Consider the following 22,156-nt stretch of genomic DNA (forward strand, 5'->3'; position numbering starts at 1 on the left):
TCATATATAGTGATTATTAATGCATTTACAGATGAAGAAGTCAAAATCCATTTCTTTGTCTCTTAACTCTTGCTTGCTAAAGCACATTTGCCCGGTTGCGCAGCAATACTTGTGTGTGTGTACGTGCACACCTGTGTATTTGTGTCAATGCCTGAATATGTTACCCGAGGGCTTGTCTTGGTTGCAGTTCAACAGAGTTGGGTTTGCTCTGTGCCTCAGGAGCCGGCTAACGATGCTTGTCTGTAAGCAAAAACACACACATCCACTTTCATTAGATAAAACCAAAACACCATGCAAGAACAAAAAAACATTCCATAGCAGATATTTTGGTCAGGAGACAAGGTGGTTATTTCCACATGTGTTGCTACAGTCCAGTTGTGTACTGCATTTGCAAATGTAGGGTATACGGTGACAAAGGCCTAGAATTCAAACACTGACAAGATGATACAAACAGTGCATGTCAAACGTGACAGGTCTATACAAGTGTAGGCCCTGACTGAGGAGATCTTTTATTAATGAGTGTATCTCACACCGCATATTACAGTGGAAGCACCCCGTAGTCGTCTACCTCATTTCTACACACAGTGAGTGACATATGATGGCTGTCCCCTCTGTCCTCTATTGTTCTGTCTAGGTTTTTCTTTTAGCCTAAGCTCACACAAGCGCTTAGTCAGACTTGTTCTTTGTTCTTTCTCATCACTCCATCTTCTCTTTGCATTCTCTCTGTCACCACTCTTCTTTGACTCTTTGGAGTGTAAGCTGCAGTGAATGAAGAAGTGTGATGCACTATGTAATCTGTGAATAGTGATTTGTGATTAGGGAACATTTGTGTAGAAGTATCTGAAGTCTACTCATTTTATGGATAATAGACAAGAATCTTCTTAATCATTTCTTGGCAATGTCTGAAAGATGACATGACCGAGAAACAGCAGCTCAATAAACAGAAAGGTATTGGTTCAAAAATGAAATTGAGAGTATGGCTGATAATTAAGCTTAACCAGAGCCAACCAGAGCAAATTCTGGGGTAACATTCTAGGAACATAATAAACGTAACACATCTCCTCCTACTTTTTAGTTTTCACTACATTTAGCTGAAATGCAACAAGCACTGTTAAGACTGAGCATGTTTTTCATGGAAGTTGTATATCAGGACACCTCAAATATTTCCACTTCTTTGCAGTTAACTGGTGCAGAGTGTTTTACACAAAAAGTAACCATATAATTATGCCCGAGCTAAGTTAATTCAGCTGGTAAAACTAAAAACTGATTCTCAGCTGTTTCCCGCATCAAAAAGGCTTCCCACACGCTTAAGTAAAACCAAACCTATATTATAAAAACAACAAAGGGGCACTTTTTATTTTATTCAACATGGGCAGCACTACTCAGCCTGTAAGAAAAAAACACTTGTGTAATGTCTTCTGTGGCTCTGAAGGACTATTCCAAAGTAGCAGAACTTCTTTGTACTACAGCAAATGAGACATCTTCTACAGCATGGAAGAGAGTGACTCTGTACATTCAGCAGACTGGCCCTGACCCACGTCAACAGCTGTTTGGCTAAGAGTCTACAGCATCTCTACTGCCCACGAACCCTGTCAGCTGCACTCACACCCTATAAATACAGACAACACGTCAGTGGCACCACAAGATCTGAACTCTTCAATGGGCCATGATGTTCAGGAAAATGTCATTACATTGGGAACAGTTGGGACAGACCAACCTCATAGCTGATGTAGATTCATATGGACAGAAAAGGGTTTCTGGTAAATGTTCCAAATGTTCTTTTTCTTAATATTTGTCGGTGCTGAAACTTAATCTTGAGATTAACAATAAAGTACTTTAGAAAATTAAACTATCGCCTCCTGTACCTTAGTTCTAAAACTAAATAAATGAATCCAATCCCAGTAGGGCTTTATTTTAACATCCTGTCATTTTTGTTTGAAAAATCCACATACAAAAATTAGATAAATTCTTCTCTCAAGAGAACACATCTTAAAAAGCTTTGACTTATAAACCAAGGACGGCTGGAGCCTGAATCTTATCACAAGACTGAGAGAGGGAAGCTTAATTAGTTGCAGTAATAGGGTCATGTATCTTCTTAAAGGGTCAGTGTTCTGTATGTGCCACCCTGCAGAATGGGGCCTTCGGGTTTCACATACCAGCTAGTGTTACGGTTTCCAGGCAACAGTTTGCGTCTGCCTCATAACAGCACAACCTCCTCTTATTGGGACCAGTAATTTGGTTGGCTTTATACATACACACATCTTGAACCCAAAGTGTCCTGCATTACTGACGTGTCACTGTCATTATAAGGGACTGCTGACAGGAAGTAAGTGTTAAGAAGGCTCAGGCAGTAATTGGTATGCAGGACACACAGCACTGGCACCAGTAAAGAGATGATGGCTAAGGTGATTTAGCACTGCAAAGGAACTTAATCGATTCTCCAATCCCCCAGACTGCCACTCTTAAGTCAGATGCACTTACAAACAAACAAACAAACAAACAAACAAACAAACAAACAAACAAACAAACAAACAAACAAACAAACAAACAAACAAACAAACAAACAAACAAACAAACAAACAAACAAACAAACAAACAAACAAACAAACAAACAAACAAACAAACAAACAAACAAACAAACAAACAAACAAACAAACAAACAAACAAACAAACAAACAAACAAACAAACAAACAAACAAACAAACAAACAAACACGCATGCATGCACGCACGCACGCACGCACGCACGCACGCACGCACGCACGCACGCACGCACGCACGCACGCACGCACGCACGCACACAAAGTCTTAAAAATCTAGGGAGGTTATTATTCTGTTTAGAAGATTTTTTTCTGGGACATTTGTACATTTAGATCTACTGACTTAACAATAATTATTTCAACTAACAACTGGATAAAGGAATTGTGTGAGAGGCAAGAAAAAACAAAAGTCAGCTGATCTGTCTGAAAGTAACAGAGACAGACTGCAAGGTAACACAGCAAAAGAAATAGTTTTTAAAACACATGGCTTGAGGGTAGATGAACTAAAGAAGTAGAGAGCAACTCTAAATACCAAAGGAATAAATTCTCTTTGTCAGCAGCTCAAGCACACAGCCCAGAAATGTAATTAAATATCCAGTTGGGTCAGCAAGATGTGAACATGATCACTTTCCTTCCTTCATAGTTGGAACCCTCCCAAACCACCAGATCTCATCGCTCCAGTAGATTACCTACGCCCCGTCCGGAAATCAATCTCTTTTCCTTTAAGAGCGATCATTAAACTGTTAATCTAAAATGCTGTAACAAATGCATGTGCAGTGCTGCTCTATGCCAGCAGTTTGACTGTTTCCGATCAATAGGCCCAAAAAGAGCAGCTTATCAGTGTGTGTGCAGAGTAACTAGAGGCAACTACCTGAGGAGCAATCCATCCAGCAATCATTTCCTTGTTATTTCTTCAATTTCATATATGACTGAAATCACATTGGATTAATATAGCTAGATGAGTAGAAATTAGGAGACTACTTCCTTAACGTCAAAAACATTCTGACATTGTGTTGAGCAGCTATGAGTTACCTGTCCATATTTAGCAGCCAGGTGAAGAGGGGTCCAGAAGTCATTGTCAGCAGGATTAGGGTCCGCCCCATTCTCCAACAACACAGACACAACCTCTCTATAACCACTAGCGCATGCTATGTGGAGCTTCAGAGAGTCAGAAAAAGAGAGAGTGAACAAAACATGACCAAAATCAAAGAGAGAGACAGAAAAGTTCAACTCTTACACACTGACAAACATGTGACCTTACTTACCAGAGTGACACCGTCATCATTGGGCTGGTTGAGACTTCCCCCCTTGGCTACAAGCTGTCTAACGTCAGACAGCATCTTGTTGGGTCTCTGCATCTTCATGGAGTGCACGCATGACACATCCACACCTACAAAACACAATAACACACATTACGGAAAGCCTTTGGCGAAAATGTCTGAAGGAATAGTTTGATATTTTGTGAAAATACTCATTCACTTTCATGCCAAAACGTTAGATGAAAATATTGATGGCACTGTCGTATCTGTGCATTAAAAATAAAGCTGAGGACTAGAGATGGTTGGCTGAATTTAGCATAAAGACTGTTAACCGATCAAACAGCTAGTCTGGCTCCGTCCAAAGGAAATCAGCCTACACCTCAAATGCTAGCTAATTAACAAGTTATATTTTGTTTATTTAATCCATACAAATACCAAAGTGTAAAACATATATGTTGCAATATTCCGGCGGACTACGTGCCGGACTATTTCATGGCCAGGAGCAGTGACTTCCTGGTATCAATGGTCTCAATCGTCTTATCTAACTCTTAGAAAGTAAGCAAAAATGTGTTTCCCAAAATGTCGGACTATTCCTTTGAACCTCATACACAAGATTCCAATGTTTAAAACAAACTAGATATGTTGTTTACTTTTGTAATATGAAGCAATGAATAAGCTTCGAGTACAGGGGTCTAACATGATTCGCACTAAAAGCTTCCACAGTTTTTGCAAAACTACATTTTTTTTCAACAAGATTTGGTTTGAGTTCAGCACAATGTTCTCTGGTAGAGATTGTGCAGTGTCAGTGCTGAATTACAACGGAACTAAAGTATGCGATCTTAGGGGGGATGCTGACTGTGCATACAGCACTGACAGACACAAACCAACAGAACACAGGAAATCCTTTTGTGCTAAAACCAAAGCATGGCAGATCAGGTGACCGAAAGTAATCCGGATCTTGATGACACTTCAATAAAATCTTATGGTCATCCAATACTCATACAGATCTCCAGTACCTGACCTCAACAGTTCAAGGCCACTGTAGCCCGTCTCCTGGGCCGGCACAAGGGCATCTTTTCCAGACTATGAAGATCAATGCACTGCTCCATAATCATATACACACAATGGATCTGACTTGGCTGCTGCAATAGAATGGATTGATTAGCAATCAATCTATATTTCACTTGGATAAGCTCTAGGGCACTAACTAATGAGCCTTTTCCAAGTAGACTGGTTGGATTAGCCAATCAATAAGTTTGTCAATGCGAATAAATGAGAGTCACAGGGTGTTCAGCTTTTAAAAACATGTTCACAAGAGCATTACCATAAAAGAAGATAAATCATTCTCTACAGTGTCAGTACTTGGAGGAATCCAGTATAACCTTAAAACTCAAATGACTCAGTTACAATAACAAGAAGAAATGGAATTTCTACTTCTCCCTGAATCAGAGACACTTGGACTGTCTGTCTTTCTCCCGCAAACACACAAACTTGATGGGAATAGAGAGTGTACAGGCAAGTTGCCATAGCAACAGAGGCAAGTCTGTGCCTGTGTTGAGTAAGAGTGTGTTTCATGGCGACAAAACCCAGCGTGATGGGGGTTTGGAATCGGGGGAGCTGACAATAGGCAGAAGGGAGAGAGATCACCACGGGGGCTGGCAGACAGAAGCCGAGAAAAGTTTTTAAAAATTCAGTGTGTGTGTGTGTGTGTGTGTAGGGTGTGCAAGAAGCTTGCATTTGTCATTTGAACTCGTGGCCAATGGCAGATGGATGAGGGAAGACCCTCCATCATTGTCTGTATCTTTTTTGGTCTAGCTTTGTCAGCGTGATTCCTGTTCCCCTTTCTCTGCATGCCTCTCCGTATTTCTCTGGCACTTTTCCCTGACTCTCCCTCTGTCGCTCTATGCCTGTGCCTCCACCACGTTTGTCTGTGTGCCTCCAACTCTCTTGTGCTTTTATCTCCGTCATCTGCCGCTCTTGTGTTGCCCTTCTCCTTTCTCTGTGGGAGACCACTGCCCCAATCACAATCCACCATTGTGAGGCCTGTGGGTGTACTTCACCTTCACAGACACACACACACACAGACACACACAAAACACCCACCGTTTAACTGCAAGCATTACACCTTTAAATCATGAATAAAGAACATAACATTTTTTTTCATTTTTGAAAGGGCAGTAACACTATGGAAATAAGCAATCGTATTTCATTGAATCAAACTGTTGATGAAGCTCATGATGAAGGAAATCGTGAAATGTTAATGATACGCAAAACAAATAAGAGGAGCACAGAGCTTTACCCTTTTCCTCCAGGTGTTTTTGGATGATGTAGCTGGTCTCAGTTCCCTCGGAGGCGTAATCCAGAGGAATGTTTCCGTTGACGTCCTGTAGCAAAACGTTCACCCCGGCCTTCCACGCACATGGGAGAGAAAGAGAGAAGACACAAAGAAACTGAGTTTAACCCGGGGTAATTCATCAGACTTGAATCAGTGATAAAGTGAGCGCAATTATCTTGCCTTCCCAGTGGCATATACCTGAGAAGAACTATGGAGACATTAACAGACAATTCTGTGAATTAAAGAACTCATTAAATAACTGCATGGGGGGTGGGGGCAGTAAAGAGCGAGAAAGAAGGTTACCGTAACCTGGGTTCATTGGGGGTGAGCGTGTGTGACAAGATTAATGTGTGTCTGCTCAACATGGACCCTGGCAGAGCTGTGTTCTGTTTTAACATGAGATAACATGGGAGGCATTCCCTCGGGCTCTTTCAATGACGATTACTCTGACAACGGCACAGTCGTTAGTCTCAATATGGTTATGATCGATTGTTTCTCTTTGGAGAAACTCTACTGCACTCATTATTTGTAAAAACACTGCAATGCTAAAACCATTAGAGCAGAAATGTGTAGAAGCCAGGCAATATATATTGATGTGGACTTCCTTCTGTCCTTTTTTAATTTTTATCATCCCCTCTTCTGGGTTGGGTACTAAAAGTAACATATATTCTTTCAAGTGGGAATTGTCAGCATCCAGCCATAAATCACGTCCTGTTGTTTGACTTAACCATAAAAAGACAAGCCGGTGTAACGATTGAAGCCGGACCAGGTCCGATAACAGACACAAGGGACTCTAATTGAGGATGCTTATTGAATATTTACAGCTAACAGAATTCTAACGACCAAGTTGCAGTGTGGCAAAGAGAGTTATGACCTAGTCCGTAGGCAGACTTAGAGGGAGGGGGTAGGGAAAAGGGGAAAAGGGAGGGTAAGGGCTGAAAATGCAGCGGAGGGAGCCAGTGGACAGGACAACACAAGAGCTGTTAACCTCAGTGCTCTGAAAACCACAAGGAGCCTGAAACCCTCAGTGAAACCTTGCAGTTGTTAATTGATTTATAAATTAGACAGTAATGAAAGATGTCTTGTAGATATTTCTTTTAAAAAATGCAGAACAATTACAGTGCTATAAAGGCAGCACAAGGCTGTCAATTCCAGTTATCAGAGGATAATATTCTGGTGAGCTTTGCAGTTTCATTGTGCATCCATATGTGTGTTCTACTGGGAGCTGTTTTAGCTCAATCATGAGGGTTCGTTAGGGGTTAACAAAGAGAATGAATTAACATAAAAAAAAAAAAATCATCTGCTGCTTCATGACTATTCATGAGAAACAAGAAACCTTATCGCAACGTCTAGCACAGCTTAACATGCAAGTGGTGAGATGAGTGAGTCAGAGAGAGAGGATATTATGATACACACACACACACACACGCACACACACACACGCACACACACGCACACACACACACACACACACACACACACACACAATCCCTCCCTTAGCTTCTAATGTCAAATTTGGACTGCTCCATCTATATTCCCTAGATTTGTGCTTTGCCCCCAAACGGTAATCAATGTCGTCATAAACCTGACAGCTCTACTCAGGGTGCCTCATGTTAACATGTGAGTTTGTGTTATTGTGAGTGTGTGCGCTGCATAGTGGGTAGTAAAGGGGTGTGCTAACCCAGACAATTCACTTCACGGTCCAATAAAAGCCAATAGGGGTCTGGCAGCGGGCTGGATAGAGGTATCTGCTGACAGACAGATATATCTTGCTCTATCTGTCTGGAGGCCATTCTATACCACTGACCGCCTTCCCTCACAGCTGGACAAAACATAGCTGGACAAACCTCAAAATGTATGAGGTGTTTTTGAGAATTTTTCTGTACAAATGTGAAACATACAAAACACACTCACATTTTACACCAGGACGTAATAATTGGTCCTTTAAAACAATTGCAAGCCAATAAACAACAAAAATACTTGTACTGTGAAAAATGTACTAACTGTAAAAATGCTGTATTTGCCGTTGTGAGCCTTGTACATAATTTGACAACAATAACAAATACGGGTCACTATAATAATAATTTATCCAAAGTTCCTTTTGATGGCACCCAAAGTACAAATCCCAAACCAGCAGACACAGACTATGATGAAGGAAGCATGATGTGTGAGCCATTGAACCAGAGACATTAATCACGTGTCTGAGCTCAAATGATAATTGCTGACAGATATAAACAAGTCTGCATGCAGCCACACAGGCTGGGAGGGGCTGAGAAGTTGACTTCTGACCCCGACGCGCTCCACAACACAATATGATGAATCCTTCTTGGACATACCAGAGTTGGAAATCTGTTATCCACTGCCTGTGGTACATAATGGCAGTTGATAATATGCAGTGACTGCCACATAATGAATAACAACTAGCAGATATGTGCTGAAAGCTTTCCGTGGGGTTAGTGCAGGTGGAAGTGACACTATCACAGCCCAACCAAATTCATCCTAAGCAAAGAGTTGCCATTTAGTATTTTTTTTTTTAAATCTATGCTGTTGTATTTAGAGATAGATTCTTTTTACTTTCCTGTCTAAAATTGAATGTGTATGAAGGTTCAAAATAAGAACCTATACTTTTCCTAAAAAATTAAATCAGTGTAATGGAACATCAGACTTCATTATCAACGAGCTGTGACAAAGAACTGTACAAGAAGCAATTAAGCAAAGGCTGTATCATTCTCAAGTGATTGCACACATCTGCTCGTCTGCAATCCACCATGCAGCAGTGTGGCGATGTGTTGTAAACAAAAGTCTGTGGAAAAAAAACAATCATCTAACTTTTTCTAAATCACTATAAACCATTTCTTGTTGTTCTTTCACATTGACCATTATGCAGCTACTAATGCAAGGATAAGACAACATACTGTATTGCAACTTAATCACACTAAGCTGAGGGCAATCCTTCACAACAACAATCAAATATTTACTCCCATTTGGATCAAAATCTACTAATAGTTTTCACTTTATACTAGAAATTATGAAATATTCCATTCATTTTTCAGTATATTATTCAGACCATTTTTTACTTTGAAAGTTTGGAACTTCAATTAAAGCAGTTATACATGTCATTATAGACCACAGGAATGTGCAACAATTTCTTTATGAACCACTGTCTAGAGGAGAGAGGGCTACATTATCAACAGAAAATTCAACTGGTGTGTAGTGGAGTTCAGTGCAGCCTGGGGCTTGCAGCTTGCTTTTAATCGTTTGACTTCAAAGGACTCAAAGCTCAGAATTCAGCTTGAATTTTAAATTCATCATTTACAAGCATGGAAAGTGTTTCACATCTGCACCTTAACCCCACTGGGTTTGAACTTTAAGATGAGAAATAACAGTTTGGAACGGAACTTGTCTCCCAGGGATGAAATTATTGCATTGCTAAATCTGTCCTGGCGTAAGTTTAAAGCAAGATAACTACAATATGACACAGATGAAGAAGAGAAAAGATAAATCCTAAGTCCTTCAAGAGTCCATATTTCCAACAATGTGTACTCTATCTCAAGGAGAAACTGAAGCAGAATTAGGGCAAGTCTAATCACTGACCACATATTTTCATAGTTTCCTAAGAAATTAAATTAGGAAGACATAATTAAGCTACTAGAAGAAGTAAGATCTGATAATATATTCTGATGCATGTGGGTATGAACCAAGACTCACTACACTGGACTACATTGGAAGGTATATGAAAAGGTAAAGAGGTGGATCTAGTTGTTTTCAAAATTATATATCACACTAACACTGTACTATTTTTGTGGAATCATGCATAAAGACTAAAAATATACCCTGACACGTTTACATTTGCTAAGAGACAACGCACTGTACTTCTGAACTGCCAGTCAATCACGCTAGGGTCTCAATGACCAACATTAGCCAGAGCCGGAGCTGGGAATAGCTTTAGGGTAGAATTTGGAGATGGGTTTAAAATGAGACAGTCTAGAAATGGCTTACTGCTCTCCTGCTGTTTGGAGGCAGGAGATAAGAGAATTAGCATCACCGCCAATCCGGACACAGAGCCACAATGTACCCAGGCTTCTCATCAAACCCGCCCTTTCCCCACAAGACAAGGCTGGGTAACATCTCTGTCAGCAAAAACCTCTCTGCTTTTCAATGAAGGAACTAGAGACAGGAAATCAAGGACAGAGAAGGAGAGGACGAGCGGAGGGCAAATACAGGAAGAGATGGAGGAGTAGGACACAATAGATTAGTACATATTAGCAGCACTATTCCTTCCTGTGCCAATCAAAGATAAAACTGCCAGTCAAGCTCCTCTGGCGAGACGTCTGTTCCACTGCTCATTAAAATGCCAACCCGTTATATTTGTAGGGAAGATCTCCCACTCACAGCTCTGATATGGCTGCAGCTAGACAACAGAGCAGAATGACTGGGTGCTGGAAGGATCTGTGGTGGAGGAGATGGGGGTCAAAATTAATGGATACAAGAGACGGGAAATTGCATCTCTATCGGAAATATGGCTTGACTGAAGCTATTTTTACCCTTCGAGAGGAAGAGCATTGGTATTTCCTGCTGATTGTACCAGGAAAAGAAAATCAAAGTGCTTTTCCTAGCGTGAATAAAATAAAAAACATTTCACGAGACTGTGAATTATGTTGGAAATAAATACATTGCAAGTCTCCTATCTTACTTGGCTAGTCTCCTCATTACCACAAACTGTCAAAATCACACATGCATGCACAAGGGCACACGCATCCAGTGTGTGTAAGTATTAACAGTCAAATAAATAAGCACTAAGTATCAAAAGACACTCAAGCCGTGAGAGCTAACGACGTGTTGGTGTTGATAGAGTAAGCTGTAAAATATTGAAACTTTTCAAAGGGTTGATTTTGTTTTTTTGAATTTCTTGGAAATTGTCTTCCTCCCTCTTGACTCTTTGCTCTCTTCCAACACAGCTTTGTAAATTTGACCTCATTTACAAGAAACTAGTTCCGTCTTGATAGTGACTGGAAGAAATGTAGTTAATGCCTCACAGGGAGCAGAATTGAATCTCTCTCTCTCTCTCCTCTCTCATGGTATTGCCTATCATGAAAGCATAACTCACTGCTTAAAATTGCATGTGGCGTGTCCGTATCACACCCTGCTCAATAAACTAGGCAGCGTGTGGGAATCTTTGCTTCCAGGGAAATTAAACGCATGCAAATATGCAAACACTCAACATACACATGAATCAACAGTCATGCAGTAGATACAGGCTGACACATCCACTCTGCACCCCCCTTGCCTGGCAGCTCTTCAAACATATCCATTCCTCTCAGGAACATCTCTTTTCTGCCCCGCAGACAGGCAGTCAGTCAGCAATCACTCAGGACCCAATCAGCAGAACCAGGCTGTACTGAATTCTATGGTGCTCCAGACTGCAGTTAACCCTCCCTGGATCTAATCCACACCAGCAGAACAGACACAGCCGGCTGAGTGATTGGGCTGGCTGTGCATGCCCTCCCCTGCAGCTGGCCCGGCTCTGGTCATGGACCTAATCAGTACTAACATCTCTTGTTAGTACAGACCCGAAAGGAGCTGGAAACATCCTCCACAGAGTGGGCTCTCTCTTTGACATCGTGCTAATGCCCATATTGTAAATACTCTCATTTTCTGTGATTCAGCTGGGTCTGGGCGAGAATAGACATTTGTGTTTCAGACACTCAGTAATCCAAAACCCTTCATCAATAAAGGGACGCTTCACTTGGACAAACAATTCCGGACGACTAATGTGAATACAGCCACTGGTTCAAAGCTAATCCAAAACATGGAGTTAGTATAGAATGGGCTCCAAAACACTAATCTAAATTTGTAGCTTGGAATTGCAAGGATTAACAAGAAAACCACTAAATTATAAAATGTGTGCACATGCATATGTGTGTGAGAATTTGGGCCATTCCCCCCAATGTACTGCATGTTCATGTTTGCTCAGTGTGTTTCTTACCAGCAGCAACAGCAGCACCACATCCGAATGGTCACACACACACGATACATGCAGAGCTGTCCAAAGGTCTTCGTCCTGTAGGTTGACATTCAAGCCTCGTTCAATCAGAAGTTCTGCTGCAAACACATTGTCATGGCGAGCACACTGCAGAATGCAAACACAAGAGATTTCCTTATTATTAGTATTCAGAAATGTACATTTCCTGAAGCAATGCCTACTATAAACAGTACACACGAGTGGTTCAGTGCATAATAATACATGTAGGAAATGTATTGTGCAGCCGTTGTAACAATTAATCTTGTATTGCCACAGGGTTAAAATGCTAAATGATAAAAACACATGGAGAACGGTTCCTGTGACTCCATCATATTAGAGGACAAAGCCCCTGAGTTTATGCTACAACGTTTTCTTCAGAAATTGATATTTTCCAGTTCATGTTTTTTGCACTTTTGATCAACTGGAGAAAGATAGTTCAGAATGTATAGCCTAATGTATAAGGGAAGTGTCTAGTTGGGAGTTTTGTTGGGCAGGTGGACCACCTTCAACAATTTTTGACAGTGAAAACAAAAAACATACATGTATGTATATATATATGTATAAACATATATGTGGATTTACATGGACACATCTGCATGTATAGACAGTTGAAAAAACAAAACTGTAATGGAGCATTGAAGACATTAGTACAGATTGCATAATCCCTTATTCAAAAAAACAAAAATGTTCGATGTGATGATACAAACTAAGTTACAATAATAATGCCTTGTGTGTAATGCAAATTAATGTGTAATTTGATTGAAGATCCTTGATTTATCAGGTATTTAATTTACAATATTTATCAATATTTTAATGAAAACTACATTTACCTTTTTAGAAGATTTTATTGTTATTACCAAATCTTAATGGGAAGTGGATAAAGGCATCGCACAAATTGAAATTGAATGTAGCTGCACCACATTTTTGATTTTAGAGCGTACAGATACTTCTTCCTAAGTACAATTTGTGGTAAAACTAATGTTGATATGTTTCTACTTGTAAAACCTTTGCGTAGAACGTGTGTGAGAGTCTATACTTGTATTTTGCATGCTGTAGGGATAAAAGCCATTCACACAAAACAAGCATTTCATTTATTTTCCAGATTGATTTTTGTTGGTTAAGGATACAATTAGGCTTAGATTTAGGTAAGGTTTAGGAATGTAGCAGTTATGGTTAAATTTGGGGTTAACTCCAGGGAATGAAAGTCAGTAGACTGCTTCCTATAACTGTCAAAACCTGCATGCGTCTGTGTCTTACCAGGTGTAGCATGGATCCCCCAGAAGAAATGGGAGTGTTTGGGTCTGTTCCCTCCTTCAGGAGACGCAACACTGCAAAACAACACACACACACCCATATGTTAACACCTGCTGTGTCTGAAGACAGGGGGCTTAGGGCATCTAGTGAGGACAACACTCACACACACACAAACACACACACACAGACACGCACGTCCAGTGTCGTTGGCACGTCAGCGTTGATCAGTGTTAAGGTTGCGTCTGTTTCGTAGCTCCTTGTTCCAGCAGCAGGTCATAAAGCCTCTGGTTTACACACATTCAGGTAAGCTGCAGTGAGCCACTCACACACTGACACAGATCTACAAAAAACATGTTCACGCAGTCAGCCATAAACAAATGAGCAGACAGTCGTAAGCCAAACAAGGTGGCAGGGATTTTACTATACCACCAATATATTATTCATTCAAAATGTACAAAGAATGAAGTCTGTGTGTGTATTGGAGTGTGTGACAGATAAATAAAGCAGGACGGACAAACCAGAGGGCGAGGAGAGAGGGAGGTGGAGTGCTGGGGTTTGGACATTTGTGCTTTCATTGACACTGATAGCACTAGATGGATAATGACTGAACCCTGGAAGACCTTCTACCAGCCACAGCTGTCACGCAACCCCACCATACACACAAACACAAAATACACACACAAACACTGGAGTCTTTAAGCAACACAAATAGACAGTAACCATGATAATTTGGTGCTGAAAGTTGAACCCTGTTGATGACTCCCATGAGTTAATTTCACTTAAGGGCCATTATAAGAAAGACATGCCTCAATAACCTCCTCAAACCCCACAGGTATAAATATCTATGATCAAGCCCACTCAGCCAAACACCAATACAGCAAGCACGTTTCCAAAACAGTTGATGCTAGTTATTAATCTTGTGCTTATCTGAACATACCACCACCACTACTAATGAATGCGTATTCATTTGTTTTAATTAATCAGTAGTAATAGATCATTGATTTGTTGTTAAATGTACTCTATATAGGGTATTAAAATAACTGGAACACATTTTCTGTAGTATGCAATGCAATACATCAAAACCATAATATGTTCTCAGAAAACTAGCATAATATAACACCTCTGCAAGAAATCAGTTTAGTTGATACTGTCCTATGAAGGTGTTGGTTAAACAGTATGATCACACTGCAATAAAACAACCAGGGCCAGAGCGCGCTTTGGTCATTACACTGCGGGACTTGCCGACTACAATTCCCATTTAATAGTGTTTAACTGAGCCAAGTGGGAATATGCCCTAGGTGACCGAAAGTGACAAATAAACACAATGTTTATTTCAAGTATTTGTTAATTTAGGGGACAAAATTCAGATTATTTTCTAGTTTTTGTTTTGTTTTTGTTTTTAAAAGTGAGGGCATGCTTTTTTTTCTCTCTTTTTATATATAAATACAATGTAAGGTGTTTGAGCTGTTGGTCAAAAGAAAACAAGCAATTTTACAGCATCATCTTGCACTGTTGGAAGCTGTGATGGAAGGGTTTCACTATATGTTGACATTGTGTAAATTTAGCAATCAACTCCTTAATAAAAAATACTGTGTCTACAAATACTGAAAAGTATTTAATACGGGAAAGCTAGACGCTGTAAGGAGAAAATGTTTGGTATTTTTATATAATCACTGAATTACTATATTGAATGTATTACTCAAACATTTATCAACTATCAATTCTGTCATCAGTTAATTATCTGTCTGTTGACTAATCAGTTAATTGACTAATCATTTGAGAAGCACATGCACACATACTAAACAAGCCAACATACAGTTAGTGAAAAAAATATTTGATCCACTGCTGATTTTGTACATTTGCCCCCTGAAAAAGAAATGATGAGTCTAAATTTTAATGGTAGATTTATTTGAACAGTGAGAGGCATGATATGCATTTTAATGAGAAAATATGTATTTGACCCCTCTGCAAACATGACCTAGAATTTGGTGGCAAAACCCTTACTGGTAATCCCAGAGGTCAGACGTTTGTTGTAGTTGGCCGTCAGGTTTGCACACATATCAGGAGGGATTTTGTTCCACTCCTTTTTGCAGATCTTCTCCAAGTCATTAAGGTTTTGAGGCTGACGTTTGGCAACTCAAACCTTCAGCTCCCTCCACAGATTTTTCACGGGATTAAGGTCTGGAGACTGGCAAGGCCACTCCAGGACCTTAATGTGCTTACTGTCCCTGACATCCTTGAAGAGCTTTTTGGTCTTGGCCATGATGGGGAGTTTGGAATATGACTGAATGATTGCTTCTGTGGACAGGTGTCTTTTACACGGGAGAGCACTGGGGTGAGATTAGGAGCACTCCTTTAAGAGTGGGCTCTTAATCTCAGCTCGTTACCTGTATAAAAAGACACCTGGGAGCTGAGAGGGGGTCAAATACTTATTTCCCTCATTAAAATGCAAATCAATTTATAACATTTTTGACATGCGCTTTTCTTGTTGTTATTTTGTCTCACTGTTCAAATAAATCTACCTTTAAAATTATAGACTGATAATTTCTTTGTCAATGGGCAAACGTACAACATCAGCAGGGGATCAAATACTTTTTCCCTTACTGTACTATGCACAGACATCTCTCCACTCTTCTAATGGCCTTCACTGCTTAATGGCCTTTAAATTGTTGATGAGAAACAAACTGGCCAACCCAAACAATCAGGACAATTATCTCCCGTCTCAACCTACTGTAGGGGCCCGGGCTGCCAACCACCAATTAAGAACTAAAGTTCTCACCAGGGAATAGATAATGCTCTTTTTCCTTTCTATCATACTGTATATCACATGTCTGCTCATTAGTGAATGTGGAGCAGCGGTTTCATGCTGCTTAACAAAAATATATCCTGTATATAATGATAAATATAAATATGTGTAAGTGTTAGTATTTGGTAGAAGAACCTACTTGAGTTTTATGGAACATTATTGAATTTGTCTGAAAAGAGAGTTCGAAGTTCAAGGACCACATATTGACCATCTGGAAGTTAGAGGAAAAAAGCTAAGCTTTTGTCTGGAGATATGGCCATTAAGAATCGATAGTACTGTCGTATCATTGGAAGATTCAACAAAACCAACCCCTGTCTGTGTGTGAAGCACAAGTCTATTTGCCTTTTGCATTAGTAGAGAGGTTCTAGCTATATTAGGCAAACATTTCAATCTTTCATTTAAGATTAATGTAACTTAAATTGATAGGTTCAATCAAATAATGTTTTTGTTTGTGTCTTAAATAATATTCAGCAGTCCATATGGACAGTAAAACAGGTTTAATTTGATGTAATATTTCCTCTGGTCATACTGGCCATCAAGAGATCCCTTCCTAAGGTGGAAGACAAAATCGAACAATACACTCCAAAGTTCAACTAAAGCTAATATGAGAATTTAGCAGAGTGAGTTAGACAAAATCTTTTTTAGTAGACAATTTCTTGACTTAAAGTTCTAAAGCGGCTAGGGTGAATTTCATCTGTGCTGATAACTACTGGAAGTAAAGCAAGGGCATGCTGCTGTGACATTTGTAGGGTTAAAAATGGGAAATATCATACAGTTTCATATTATTCAGTGAAAAACTAAATGTAGTTGCATTAACCAAATACATACATGACGAAAATGATCTAATAAAAAGAGCAACAGAGTGTTCAATGTGTTTAGGAGGTGTCGCAGGTTTACAGTAAGGAATGATTTTTGCTGGTGCAACAGTTGAAAGGGAAAAATAAACACTGGTCATCACAGAGATTTATATTTTTAGCACAGATTTTAGCACAGCAACAATAGTCTTTTTTTTTTCTAGGGTAAATCTTTCTGTCAGTTGGTGTTTGATTATTCAGTATGCTGATTTCAAGCTTTGGTCTTGGGACAGTGTGTGTGTGTGTGTGTGTGTGTGTGTGTGCGCGTGTGTTTGCGTGCGTGCATTACCCCTCTATCAGAATGGTGCTGACAGGGGAATGGAGTGTGGGCACAAAGCAAAGTCGGCTGTCATTTTGGGGAAAATTGCAAAACAGCTGTTCGAGACGTATGTGTAGTTTCTATGGCAACCAGTTAGGTACTGGTAGCAGAGTGGATGGGAGAGAGCGAGACGAAGAGAGGATGAGAGAGAGAAACCTAAATAATGTGTAGATTGAACGACATGCCTCAGGATGGAACTGCAGCCAAACTGCAACTCAAACCATATAAAACTAGAATTACCACACTGCAGATGTAAGCCAACCAATCAAATGGCAGTTTACATCCATGTCTGTGCAGACTCAAATAGTATATAGTAAAGACATTGAAGGAATTTAATTAACAGCATTTAGTGTATTTTCTCGCCAAACATGGATGCTTCACACACATCTTCAGCCCGGCAGCACAGGAGATCTATACCATTACCATAGTTTCAAGATTAGTGTAACCAGTTCAGTGTCCGAGCTAAAGTTAATTATGTCAAAAATAGTGTAGGAATTCATCTCAAGGCGTTCCTGAAATATTGCATTCACGAGAATCGGACAGACGTGAGGACACAGTGACCTTGATCTCCAAAATCCCTTTGACCATGCAAGGTTTGTGCCAAATTTGAAGAAAGAAATTTCCTCCTGGGGTATCCTAAGATATAATGTTCAGAAGAATGGGACGGACGAACGGACGGAATCATAAAATGAGATTTAGTAGTTTTCAGTCCTTCTGACGACTCACCTGCTAACCCCAAAATCTATTCATTATCTAGTCATTCAGACTGATAGATGTTTTGTCCTTAACCTGTCTTTGTGTTTGTGTAACACCTGAACACAGCTCTTGCATACACATTAAGTTACAGTACACCTGACTGTTAAAAAAATCATCAGCACGAAAAAGTGGCTTTAAGATACACTTTCCTCTTATGCTAAGAAGTAATAAACAAACCTCTTAGCAAGCAATGGAAGTGATAACACAATGATTTGTTGTCGAACTTAAAGTAAAAACGATGCTGAATGAGCATTCTCTGTAGACACAATACAAGATTACGTGTACTTTTCAACACCTATTTTCGATTATCTTGCTCGAATGAACAAATGTAATAAATCCCTGTAATGTATCCTCCATAATATACTACTTAGAGCAGTATTGCCAATTTTCTTCATCTAGCGACCAGACATATTCTCCCCATGTACAGCATCATTCTTTGGCAGCCCCATATGAGATTCTGTTCAAATCCTTCATCCTTATACATACTCCTGTCTCTTTGGTCCTAATCCCACAGTCATAGTCTCAAGAGGCACCATCTCACCTCACTGTCCCATGTTTCTGAAATGGGCTTTGACATTTTCCCGTGTTTTCAATCCTGATGAAAAAAGGCACATGTACAGTTTTCCAATAATGCCTAACTCTAAATGTAGATATCAGACGATGAGTTATGTAAAAGGGAACAGGCGTGTCCTGCCCACTTGTGCAGAATTTAATTTATCAATTTGCAGTCCCTGCAACATTGCGATACATTACAGAAAACACACCAAGGTGTTAATGCCGTTTCATGAACATTTGCCAAAGTATTTCAAGAATTAATCTCCAAAACCCTTTCAGAAAGCGTTGTGTAAAGAGGTTTGATGATAAATAAAACCGTTTGTACTCATGATTCATCATACTGTGGTACAGTAGCTGTAGTGTTCCTTTCAGGCTATCATTCATTGTGCAACCTGGTGGATATCTCATTGCTGGAATTGATCTTTCTCCAGTTCACAGATTAGGAAAATGCCACTGCTTGTTAGTGTAGACAGTAGACGAAAACACTCTAGAAAACAAGTGAATGTGTTTTTGTGCTGACCATATCTGGGAAATAAGTACATTTGCATGCTTCCCTTCCCTCTGGGTTTTATTTAAAATACGCAAACATAAAAGGAACACATCTAAATAAATTTGTTAACTTCAAACAAAGCAGCGTAGACCTCTGTGAGAAAATGAGTTATGTCATTTTCCATGCTCGCTTACATATTTTGCTCCCTCTCACATAAAAAAGGTACACTGTGATGAGTCACCAAGTGAACCAATGGTTTAATATTAGAAGCTCAGACAAACACCACTGCCAGTGAAAAGTTTCAATATGCTGCCTGATGACTGCTGTATCAGACTGAGAGTGCTAAGGTTTTAAATTGGATTCCAGTAATACATATCGTGGCATTTTTCTCTACCATCTCTGTGGGCCTAGGACCCATTCTGTCAAAAAACAGGAAAGAGTTGACGTGCCTTTAATCCCAGATTGCTCTATTGCAAATCTAAAATTCCTCTAACATCCACATTCACCTATTTCTCCATCTTTCCTCCGCCCTGTCTGCTTTGTGTTTTGTCATCTGGGGAAATGCAACATATTTGTATCTGAAGGCGCTGGCAGTGTTTGTGATTGATGGATCGATGCGAGGTGCTTATGGCGAGCTGACTGATAAATAAAAGACTAGGTAAATGTCTGCAGTATCCCATCACAGTGCAAATATCACAGCCACTCCGGGTGGAACATTGATTTTCAACTTCAGCTGTGGTGCCATCCAGCACACCCATTACAATTACAAGAGAACATGTCTGGAGAATATAACCTCTTTTGAAAGAACAACATATAATCCATTTATGGCCATTTCAAATAATCTTGGTTCAATACTGTGGACTAAGGAGAACTATGAGCACCAGTGCCACCTTGTCATAGAAGTCCTTTGAGTTACTCTTTTTGTTAAGAATTTTTGCTGAACTGATTTTCAGGTGGGGATCCCATCAACAAAAAATGGCTCAACATTGTGGAACCATGTGGTGCATATGGTGTTCTTATTAGACCAATGCCATGATTCAGTTTGATGTATTGTGTCTAAAGCAGTGCTCCAAAACACCATGCAAAACTAAAAGCTATTACCTATAAATTATTACCTGTGCTTCACTTCCTCACTACGGAAAACCACGTACATGACTACACAGCAATAAACCATTATCAACACTGAAAACCAAAACCAAAGTACAGCCGTGTCTGACGATTTAACAGATGTTATACATCTAAAATATCACAAATGCATTAGTGGTAAGTTTGGTTGTCTATAGAAGCCTTTACAATGTTATTTATCTATTTGCAGAACCACACACACACCCATAGCAGTGCTACCGATGCCCATGTTAGTAGAGTTGCTTGATTTAATAAAGCATCAGAAGAGAGAAGTTGTCTCTGTCTATTTTAACAGACCCACCTGGGGCCAAGTTGGAAACCAGAGTCAGCTTTAAATACAGTCCTTATCTTTTCCTCACCAACAAGTTTCAAATAATTTCGCTGGAGCTACCACTATCATTGTTTGAGTCATCAATACCAAATTCAATCTAATTGTCAATGCAGTAGGGTATTGTACGTTGCACTTGATGCAACCTCTACAAGACAACTTAGCAGATTCCCATCCTTCCTTGTCCTTATCGTAAAGAGATGTTTGAGATAGTAGACTATCCAATCCTATCCTGGCAAATGTGCTGCGTAATTCCAAAATATGGGGAACTTCTTAATTAATGTCTTTTTAGTAATTCATATTTTATCATTTATTTTCTTTCCAGAAGCCATATTTGAGCACACACACATACATGCAGATTCCTTTAGAGTGTTTTGGAAGATTAAAAAAAGAGAAACTGCTTAAAATCTGTGAAATCTCACAGAATCACAACTGAATTCATATTTTGCTACTCAGACAGAATCTTATTAACGTGGAGTCCCAGTCTCAGTCACAATAATCAAATATGTGATATTTTAAGCTTATTGGCAGACACCCATTTAAAATGTAGCCAATGATATTTATAGAGCATTATCTCCATTTCCACTGAAATTTCTCAGCTTGCACTCTAAAAAATGATTGTCATTCGCAAGGCTACTTTTACTTTTATACTTTAGGTAAATTTCCAAGCCTGTACTTTGTTACTTTTACTTGAGTAAAGAAGTTAAATCAGTACTTCTACTTTTACCAGAGTATTTTTTAACACAAGTATTAGTACTTCTACCTAAGTACGGCAAGTGAGTACTTTCGCCATCTCTGTCCAGAGATAATGTGACGTCACAGTCCACTTTAGATTCTAAAAGTCATCTTAAATGCTGCTAACCTGTCTTTAACGTTATATATAAATAAATTACAACAATCAACTCAAAATGAATCACTGTGATTTTTTTGTGTGCGCCAGGAATCTCATTTAAAACCACAGACACCAAAATGTCATATTTAATATTATTCTGTTGAAAGAGAAAGACATCATAAACACAGATTGTCAGTTTCATGCCTACAAGGCAACATCTGCTACAGTTCCACGTGTGCCTTGCTTTGATGAAGTTAAGACATTGGTTTGGAAAAGCAATTTCACCTAATGTCAAAACGCAAGTGAGCCAGATGTTTGCATGTGACAAATACAAATTCAGAATGGGGAGGAGATACAGTATGCCCCTATAGGCTGTTTGGTCCTGGCAGTTTTTTAACCATAACCCGACATTATCCTACCTAACCGGTTTCTTTTCGTCTGCTTTTCAATTTCTTTGGCTTTCCAATTTTCCATTCCCCCTCCCATGTTTTAACCTTTCCTTTGTTCTCCACCCTTTTTCTCTCATCTCATTCCCCATCATCTTGTTCCCTGTACAAAACAACTGATAAGAAAATAAATCCTTTCAGTGACTCTGTGTGTGTGTGTGTGTGATAGCTCTGGTTTTCTGGCTGCCTTGTCAGCAGACTGAGTTTCTTTGAATCTAATTTCCAACACAGCTCCC

The 22,156-nt window shown here is 39.6% G+C and overlaps 1 protein-coding gene across 6 annotated transcripts in view; it reads right to left on the reverse strand.

Moving 5' to 3' along the window:
• Window positions 1-22,156, reverse strand: part of myo16 (myosin XVI) — a 95,562-nt gene that overhangs the window by 50,209 nt on the left and 23,197 nt on the right. For all 6 annotated transcript variants that reach the window (XR_004658600.1, XM_034886246.1, XM_034886248.1 and 3 more), the window contains exons 3-8: window positions 13,413-13,483; window positions 12,120-12,263; window positions 6,098-6,206; window positions 3,805-3,929; window positions 3,572-3,697; window positions 165-240 (exon numbers count right to left, since the gene is read on the reverse strand). Coding sequence is in view for 5 of the 6 variants with exons in the window: in XM_034886246.1 (XP_034742137.1) it covers window positions 165-240; window positions 3,572-3,697; window positions 3,805-3,929; window positions 6,098-6,206; window positions 12,120-12,263; window positions 13,413-13,483 (651 nt within the window). In the remaining variant the exon portion in view is untranslated. The remainder of the gene's footprint in view (window positions 1-164; window positions 241-3,571; window positions 3,698-3,804; window positions 3,930-6,097; window positions 6,207-12,119; window positions 12,264-13,412; window positions 13,484-22,156) is intronic.

The sequence above is a fragment of the Etheostoma cragini genome, chromosome 11 (assembly GCF_013103735.1).
Source record: "Etheostoma cragini isolate CJK2018 chromosome 11, CSU_Ecrag_1.0, whole genome shotgun sequence".
Lineage (NCBI taxonomy): Eukaryota > Metazoa > Chordata > Actinopteri > Perciformes > Percidae > Etheostoma > Etheostoma cragini.